This window comes from Oenanthe melanoleuca, unplaced genomic scaffold, assembly GCF_029582105.1.
Source record: "Oenanthe melanoleuca isolate GR-GAL-2019-014 unplaced genomic scaffold, OMel1.0 S132, whole genome shotgun sequence".
Classification (NCBI taxonomy): domain Eukaryota; kingdom Metazoa; phylum Chordata; class Aves; order Passeriformes; family Muscicapidae; genus Oenanthe; species Oenanthe melanoleuca.
Genome location: NW_026612781.1, coordinates 30 through 9183, shown reverse-complemented (window position 1 = coordinate 9183; position 9154 = coordinate 30). Strand labels below are relative to the sequence as shown.

At 49.3% G+C, this 9154-nt stretch overlaps 1 protein-coding gene across 1 annotated transcript; it reads left to right on the top strand.

Annotated features, from left to right (window-relative positions):
- The first annotated feature begins 3405 nt into the window (after positions 1-3405).
- LOC130266657 (zinc finger protein 239-like) lies at positions 3406-7937 on the top strand. Its single transcript, XM_056515937.1, has 2 exons — positions 3406-3440; positions 7412-7937. Exons 1-2 carry the CDS (start codon positions 3406-3408, stop codon positions 7935-7937), a joined length of 561 nt encoding a protein of 186 aa, XP_056371912.1.
- Positions 7938-9154: the final 1217 nt, after the last annotated feature.

Sequence of the window (9154 nt, the reverse complement as noted above, 5' to 3'; positions counted from 1 at the left end):
TACAAACAGATGCTGGGAATCCCCTTGGACATAGGGCCAGGGACGGGTACATAAGGAAGTGACAGCAGAAGCCATCGGGTTCAGAAAATGTTGTTAATTGACCACACAGACTGCTGTTCAGCCAACGTCCTGCTAAATAGATGAACTCTCAGAAGGAGAACAAAGACCTAACAGAGCCATGAATATCGTTAGCTATACAAAAGTGGGGTGCATATTAAGGGGGGGATGCAGTGGGTGCGTTGGGAAGTCTGTACCTCTCAAGTACTTCAGCCAAGTAGAAGAAGCCTCTGTGAAATGGCTGAATGCTCAGGCTAAAAAGCATCTTTCAGTACTTGGGGAGAAAAAAGCACATATAGAAAGGAAAAGGTTAAATATTTGCCACATGTATTGACTGAAGGTTTGTGCTGTATTGACCCAGAGAAGGACCTGGGAATCTCACAAGTAACGTTACCCAGCAATAAAATGGAGTTGAGACAATTCTGAGAACTAATAAGGAATTGCAGGACCTGGATTGAGGATTCTCTGTTCGAGCCAGAACACTGTATGAGTTTTTAAACCCAGACAACCTCAATGTTGTGGTATGGATTCAAGAAACAGCATAACTTCAGAAAATTAAATAAAACCAAAATGTTTGGTGCCCCAGTCATGGCTCTTCCAGACTCAGAAAAGAAATTGGAATTGTGTGTGTGTTACAATACTGTCCTTGTTGAAGGGCAGGTGTCTGCCAATAAAGGCAGAAGTTTTCCTTTGAAATAGAGACTTTAATTCCACTCCCCCCAAGTATTATAATTGTTTGAATCAAAGACTCTGAGGCAGAGATAAGGGGGTAAGAATAACAGCCCTTTTACTAATATCTCTAACCGTACAAGCAGAAACAACAGCAGTTGTTAAAATTACCAACAAAACAGAACAGATTACTCGGTTCCAGTCCTTTCTTTAGCTGTGAGCACACTCTCTCTCGGCGGGAGCGGAGGCGGGAAGGGGCGGCCGCGGCCGCGCCGGTCTCGGGTGGGAGCGGCTGGAGCGGGCAGCTCCTCGCTCACCGTTTGGGTTCTGGTGCTCAGCTGTGTCCGCAGAGACTGGAGGCTGCAGGGGGCAGATGCAGGGCAGGTGATCGCAGAGGGTCTGGCTCTCCTGCCTTCGGCCGCGTGGCTCCAGACCGGGGGATCCTCCTCTGAGCTCCCGGAAGCACGAGTGCCCCTCTCGAAGCCGATCTCACCTACTCCTTTTGTCTAGAGTCCTTAGAAGGTCCTGGGTGTAACCTGGCCAGTTCCATTGGCATGATAAAGGGAAAAAATTCTTTAAACTGACACAGTAATAGAAAAACACTCAACCCCCAACATGTACATATTATATTATTGCTTTTGGTAAATATTAAAATTAATGCTACATGTATAATGTTGGAAAACTTGCTGTATTAATAAAATTTCTTTTAGCTTTGCTATTAACCAAACTTATAAATAGTACAGCTATAAATATATTTTTCTTGGACTATAACATGGTGAGGTAAAAAGCTTTTGTTCATGTAATTAATTACGTCCGAGAATGGTAGAAAAGATAATCAAGAAATGTTTCACATTCTTGGATTATGGGACACCAGACCTCCAGGGAAGGAAAAAAATGTTGGATTTACAGGTTGGAGGGGAATGTGTTTGAACAATGCATGAAAGACCGATGAATATGCAAGAGGTTCAATGCATTAAGGAAGTGCTTTCTGAGTTAGGTAGGCTCTTGTCTGGAGGCCAAGTACCCTGTGGGTATAACCTTTTGCTTTATTGTTTGTCTCTTATTGCCTTTTATTAAACCTTTAAATACTTACAAGGAGAGTCAATCTCGCTTTTAAAAAGTGGATGTTAAACAGGGCCATTCCAAAGGGATTCTTGTGATAAAATGTTTAACCCAGAGTGGCCAGAGTGGCCTCATTGTCTGCAGAATTGCGCAGCCACAGCTTTAATGGGACCTGAGGCACAAAAACTGATGGCAGGAGGATCTCCTGGTGTTCAAGTTCTGGCACCAAGTTAAAGCTTTGATAACCAAAAGAGCCTCTGCATGGATGAGCAGTGCTCGGTGATTACAGAATGAAACTTGTTCAGTGGCACAGGAGGATTTAGAATTGACGACAGGGGAAGGGTTTAACCCAGCCTTCTGTTTGAACAGCCTGCACAGGGGCTGGGAACAAACCCATGGCTGCACTTCAAGTGACAGAGCTCCAGAGGCAGACTGGGAGAGATTGATGAGACATTCCCTGGCCTGAGGGACAAAATGTGTTCATGGATGGGTCTGCAAGGGCAGGAGAAGGGAAAAAGAGTTCCAAGACACGCTGTGATTAAGGAAAGGGAATTAGAGCAAGATTACACTCTGCCTAAGGAGTGCAGAGAAGCACCACTGGTGGCCAAGTGGCATGGCCCGTCCCAAGTGTCCCTGAGCACAGAAACAGCCCCAGCACAGCTCAGCACGGGGGGACCCCTCACCCTGGGCTCAGGGGCTCTCAAGCCCCGCAGATTTGCACTTCCCGGCTGCAGCACCAGCATGGGAGGCCCCACTGAGCCTGCACTGAAGGCAACGCAGCAGCAGCCAGGGCTCCACAGCGGGGGAAGCCCCTGTGCCTGCCCACACATCCCCTGCTCAAATCCTCTGCTCAAATCCTCTGCCTGGGCACCCTCCTTTGGCATCTCCAGCCACTGGGGCCAATCCTTGCTGCCACTGCTGCAGCTTCGCTGCTTTCTGTGCCTACACTGCCACAGCTGCTGGGGAACACAATGGCACAATTCCACTCTGGCTCTCCATTACACTCACACACTGGGCTGCCTGGGATTCGATTGCTGGAAAATATACAAAATCTAAATTAAAATAAAAAAAAATCTTAATTCTGGACTCGGGCTTGGTTTGCCTTTGCATTGGGGAAAGGAATTTTAAAGGGTTTTTTAAAGGAATGTTACACGGTTCAACAGAGATGAGTTTCACATCCCAACAAACTGGGAATGGCCCAAAAGAGACCCACAAATGTAACGACCATTAACAAAACATCAACGGCCATTAGCAAACATCAAGGAACACCCACCCCAGACACAGCCCCGGGCATTGCTGGAGACACCTGGTCTGGAAAAGGCTGAGAAGGAAATCCAGGAGTGGGACCAAATTAACATCAGAAGGACAGAATCAGAGGCAAAGAAATCCGGGTCCTATAGTAAACTAGATACTAAGAACTACACAACTTGGAAGGAATGAACATCAATCCAATGTATTTCATTGGATTCTGACTGTATGAAATTTCGGAAAAATCCAGTGCAATTCCCGTGTCATGGAATGATTTTCTCTGCACACCCGGGCTATGTGTGGAAGAAATTATTTCTGTTGCACATCTTCGCAAGAATCAAATAATGTCTTGACTCTCTAACACTAAAGATGTCAATTAAAAAGCAGATTGTGGGGGGCCATATGTGAGTCATGCAACGGCTGCTGTGCAAGAGAAACATGGGTTCCAGTTAGGGGAGGAGCTTTAGAAATGCAAATTAACACTGCTGGGGCAAAAACATCCATTTATCATTGGAATTACAGAATTAGGTTACAAGGACAGGCAGTGAGGTCACTGAGAATGTCAGGAAAATTAATCCAAAAACACCAGAAGTTTATGTCCAAAAAGGAGACAGAAGAGTTCTGCTTTGCTTTATTTGAATAAAGGGAGAGGCCACTGAGCCATTCCTGTGTGATCTCTCAGAGTTTTGGAGGACGCAGCCTCCTTTTTACCCTATTTTCCCGGCCGTGTTTCTCTATCTCCTTTTCCATTCCACTGAGATACTGGAGATGTACAGACATCCCGGAACGCCTCACACACATGATTCCCTTCTAATTATAACCCCCCCTTTTAATTCTTAATTCTTATAGAAGTCACAGCTTTTCCCCATTGCTTTTTTCTTCTTTCAATATCCTTTCAATATCGTTTCACTTATCAGTAAACCTACACTTTGTTTTTAAAGGCAATTTTCTCTTTCCATTCATCAATCACTGTAATCCATCCCATTGTTTCTTTTATCCCTCAATGCTGGTCTTATCTACCAGCAGATCCACAGCTCATTTGTAAAGACAAATCCAACATTCCTTTCAAGAATAATTCCAAAACCAACTAGGATCCAGGAAAAGAGATTGAGTCAATAGTAATTAAAACATTGTAAACACAATTCTTGAAAATGAGGAGGGAGTGAAGGCAGTAAGACTAATATCGTGGGAGGGGTGCACATTAAAGGGGACATGCAGTAGGTGGATCAGGAAATCTGAACCTTCCACGTACCTCAGCCAGGGCAAAGGGAGAGGCAGATGCAGATGGGACAATGAGGACAAAAATGAGGCTATGCTTTAGAGACATATTCAAAGATTTTAACCCAGTTCCTCCCCCATCTCACCTTTTCCAACCGAGTGCAGTTGTCCCAGTCCTGATAATTGTTTACTTTGTTAAAATTTCTTTTACAGAAGTAAACCTTATAAAAGACATCGTATTGATTCTAACAATTGCTAAAGCCAACACTGTAATATATTTATCACAGTGGCCTTGATCTTAGAGCCAGGCTTGGGCTAGGGAGTGCGACTGGGGCTGCCATTGGGCTTAGGTCCAAGAATGGTGTTGGCCTTAGGGCAGGAACTGGGGCTGAGTTTGGGAGTTCAGGCTAAAGCTGGCATTGGACTTTGGGCTGGTGCCCAAAGCTGCACTTAGGGCTTGAGACTGCCATGGAGGCTGGGCTTAGAGCTGCAATTGGGGCTGGCTCGGGCTTAGAGCTAAACGTGGCATTTGGTTTAGGGCTGAGCATTTGGCAAGGGGCTGGAATTGCGGCTGGGCTTTAGATTAGAGCTGGAATTGAGGTTAAGGCTAAATGTGCCATTTGCCTTAGGCCTGGCCTTGATGTTGGCTCTGGGGCTGCACCAGTCTGGCACTGGGATGAGGTTAAATCCAGGAGGGTGAGTGTGTCTCACCATGGAGTGAGATTGAGATCCAGGATCAGGGTGAGCTTTGGGACCGAGCGCACGCCCAGACGGACAGGGGAGATGTCATTGTAGGATGTCCCTGGCATCGTCACAGCCCTGCTCAGGCACCACCAAAAGGCAGCAGGAGCTGGCTGGTCCCACATCCAAGTGCTCCCAGCACCCAGAATATCCCTCTGTCCAGTCTGTTCAGCTGTCCTGGACATGCTCCCTCCAGGCTCTTTGTCACCTCCTTGATCCAGAGCATGGGATATTGAGTGGCTGCACACAAGTGGCTCCAGGACACTTCCTGCTGGGACACTTGCCTCTGGGAACAGCTTCTTGTACATGGCTGGGCTCCCCTTTATACTTCCAGGCATTTCCTGCCCATCTGCATCCTCAGGGATGAGGCTGTTTGTCTCACAGCCGTGGCTCTGAGGGAGCAGGGATGCCTGTGCAAAGGGCTGCCTCCCTCTGCACTCTGGCAGCTCTCACCGAGGCTCTGCCAGGGGTGAAGGCTCCTGCAGAAATATCCCAAGGCTGCAGATCTTCCTCATCCTGCTCCTCCACTGCTGGTACCACAGAGTTCCCTGCACATAGGAACACCACCTTTTCCTCTGGAGGAACCTGTTCCAGCACAGCAACGAGGGTCTTCTGCTGTGGCACTACCACAGCATCCTTGAAACCGTGGGCTGGGAAGTGACAGCTCCTGGCAATGGCTGCTGTGTGTCTGGCTGATGGGAACCCTATTCTGCAACGGCCTTGGCCTCCACATTTTCTTTCTGGATTTTCCTGGCCAATCTGCATGCTCAGGAAGGAGCAGGTTACGGTGACACCTGTAGGGAAAAAAACAGAGGATGTGGAATAAAAGAAGAAGGCACACCATTGAGTCGAGGCAGAAGAAATATAAAAAAAGTTTCTAAAATGGAGTCAGTAGCAGAAGTAAGGTGGTGTAGTGGTTTTGATTTGTCAATTTCCATACACTCATTTCCTGCTTTGAGATGGGATTAGGAGCAAAAGCAAGGCAGGCTTAAAACTTAAAGAATGTAAAGGAAACTTTTATCAACAACCTAAAAGAATAATAAAATTCAGAATAAAACTTTGTCTTTCAATACAGGATGTGACCATATGTACGCATTTTATCAGCATCTGTTGAATCCAGGTGGGGCAGTGTTCCTTATCTCTGTGGGAGATATTATCTGCTAATGAGCCATCTGTTAAAACCAGGTGCAGCAGTAATATTTATCTTTTCCACAACCCATCCTTCCTCCAGGGATATACCATCTGCTAATGGGCCATTGAGTTCCACTGCATGACTGATAAAATTACATCATCCCATTGGGAGATGATCCAGCCAGGGGAGGAGCCGAGCCTTTCCTACCTGGATAAAAACTGAGATGATGAACACCAAAGCAGCCTTTTTCCCCTGGATTCCAGAGGAAAACCAGACCATTCCACATCATCACTGGAGCTTCAGAGGAAAACTGCATCCTTCTACAGGATCACTGCTTGAACTGAAGCACATCTGCCACTCCAGGAGGACTGCAGCCACCATTTAACGGGACTGCTACCAACACCCTGACTGACGGACTGTCAGGTTGTATTCTGACTTGGTGAGTGTTTTGGGTTTGTTCTTTGCTCTTTGTAATATTGTATTTCTATTTTAATTATCCTAGTAAAGAACTGTTCTTCCTATTCCTGTCTCTTTGCCTTAGAGCCCCTTAAATTCAAAATTATAATAATTTTGAGGGAGGGGGTTTACGTTATCCTTTTTAAAGAGGACACTCCTGCCTTTCTTAGCAGACACCTGCATTTCAAATCAAGACAGGAAGATTTTGGGTCTGAATCTTAGTGTTTGGGAGCTTTATACAGATGCAAGTTGCCCAAAGATTTCCTGAGTTGAACTTGGGAAAGGAGGGACTCGCAGTCCATGGAGTTCTCTTCTTGTTTTTTTTCCCTCAAACCAGGATTTGTCATTCCCAAGGCGTGCAAAGACGGAGCAGAAGGAAAAGCCCCAGAAATCCCTCATGAGGAGAGGGAAACCCAGCCCAGGGAGCTGCGAGGAGGAAAGACCCTCCCTGAGCCAGGAAGGCGGCCGGAGATGCAGGCAGAGCTCAGAGCTGGTGGAGAAGCCTCATGGAGGGGAGAAGCCCCACAAGTGCTTGGAATGTGGGAAGGGTTTCAGCTGGAGCTCCCATCTGATCCAGCACCAGATGATCCACACTGGGGAGAGGCCTTATGAGTGTGGGAAATGTGGGAAGAGCTTCACAACTATTTCTTATCTGCTGCAGCACCAGGTCGTCCACACTGGGGAACGGCCCTACACCTGCTTGGAATGTAGGGAGAGCTTTAGGTGGATGTCTAGTCTGATTAAACACCAGCGCATCCACACTGGGGAGAAGCCCTATGAGTGTCCTGTGTGTGATAAGAGGTTTCAGACCAGCTCCAATCTCCTCAGACATGAGCGGATTCACACAGAAGAGAGGCCCTTCCGCTGCCCCGACTGCGGGAAGGGATTCAAGCAAAACTCCACCCTCGGTGCCCACCGGCGCATCCACACTGGGGAGAGGCCTTATGAGTGTGGGAAATGTGGGAAGAGATTCAGAAACATCTCCCACCTGATGCAGCACCAGGTGGTCCACACAGGGGAACGGCCCTACACCTGCTTGGAATGTGGGAAGAGCTTTGGGCAGAGCTCCACCCTGAGAGTCCACCAGCGGATCCACACTGGCGAGAGGCCCTATGAGTGTCCTGTGTGTGATAAGAGGTTTCAGACCAGCTCCAATCTCCTCCTACATGAGCGGATTCACACAGAGGAGAGGCCCTTCCGCTGCCCCGACTGCGGGAAGGGATTCAAGCAAAACTCCAACCTCACTGTCCACCGGCGCACCCACACCGGGGAGAGGCCCTACGAGTGTCCTGAGTGTGGGAAGAGCTTCTCACAGAGCTCTCACTTGACCGAACACCAACGGAGGCTCCACTAAGGGAAGCCCCGTTAGTACCCCGAGTGTGGGAAAAGCTCCGTACTCTGCTCCAACTCCATCCCCCATGGAAGGATCGGTGTTGGATGATCCCCAGTGGCCCGTTGGGCAGAGCCCTGGTGATCCGTGCTCCTGGTGATTTCCGTTGGGTGAGGGAAGGGGTTGGAGAGATTTCTCTCCTGTTCTCCTTGTACTGCTGTGATTTGGTTGGTAATAAATTCCCTCCCTGTGCCCAGGCTGGGTCTGTTGTTCCCGTTCGGTGCTCGGGGCGGGATCTCTCCCTTCTCTCAACTCCCGGGCCTCTCCTCAGCCAATCAGACAATGCGATGGAGAAGTTTCAGCCAATCAGAGAGAGCAGCTCTGATGACTCACCGGTTGCCGGGCAGACCCGCAGCACCCAGTGTTCCCCACCTGGACCCCGCCCTCCCCGCGCAACCACGATCCCCCCGCGGGGTCCCCCCCAGTCCCGCCTCCCAGTAAATGGAACTGGGTCTAACTGGGAAGCTTTATTGGGAACACTGGGAGCAGCTGGGCGGGGGCAGAGTGACAGCAGGGCTGGGGGTACACACAATCCCCCCCCAAATCAGCACGGGGACAGAGCGGGGGGTCCTGGCCGGGCCTGCGGCCACGGGGAGGGGCTGCAGCCACTGCTGGGTCAGGAGCTCTCAGAGCAGAGAAAAGTGGATGACACTGTGTTGGTGGCCCCAGGGGGAGCACACACGCTCCCGGCCACTCCCTCACCTTCTTGCATAGATTCCGAGCCCCAGCGCCAGGAAGACGAAGCCCAACTTGAAGACCCCGATCCCCGTCAGCACTTTGCTGCACCCGGTGTCCGGCGGCAACATCATTGGGTTCCGCAGGGTCAGGATCCTCCAGATCCCTTCACAGACACCCCAAGCCCCTCTAAGCACCTCTCCAATCACCCCCAACCCACCGAGGACCCCCTGAAACCTCCTCCCAGTCTTGTACCAGCCTCCCCGGGACCCACCAAAGCCTTTCCTGTCCCTTTCAGGATCTCACAGCCCCCTCCCAGTTGGCCCCCACAACCCCAGGACTCCCAAACCCTCTCCCAGTCCCTTCCCAGCCTCTCCATGACTCAACAAGACTCCTTCCAGTCTCTTCCTAGCAGAAGCAACCTCATTCCAACCCTACTTTCCAATCCCTGATCTTTTTCCAGCCCCTCTAAGCTCACTCAAATCCCACTCTGTTACACCCAGCAC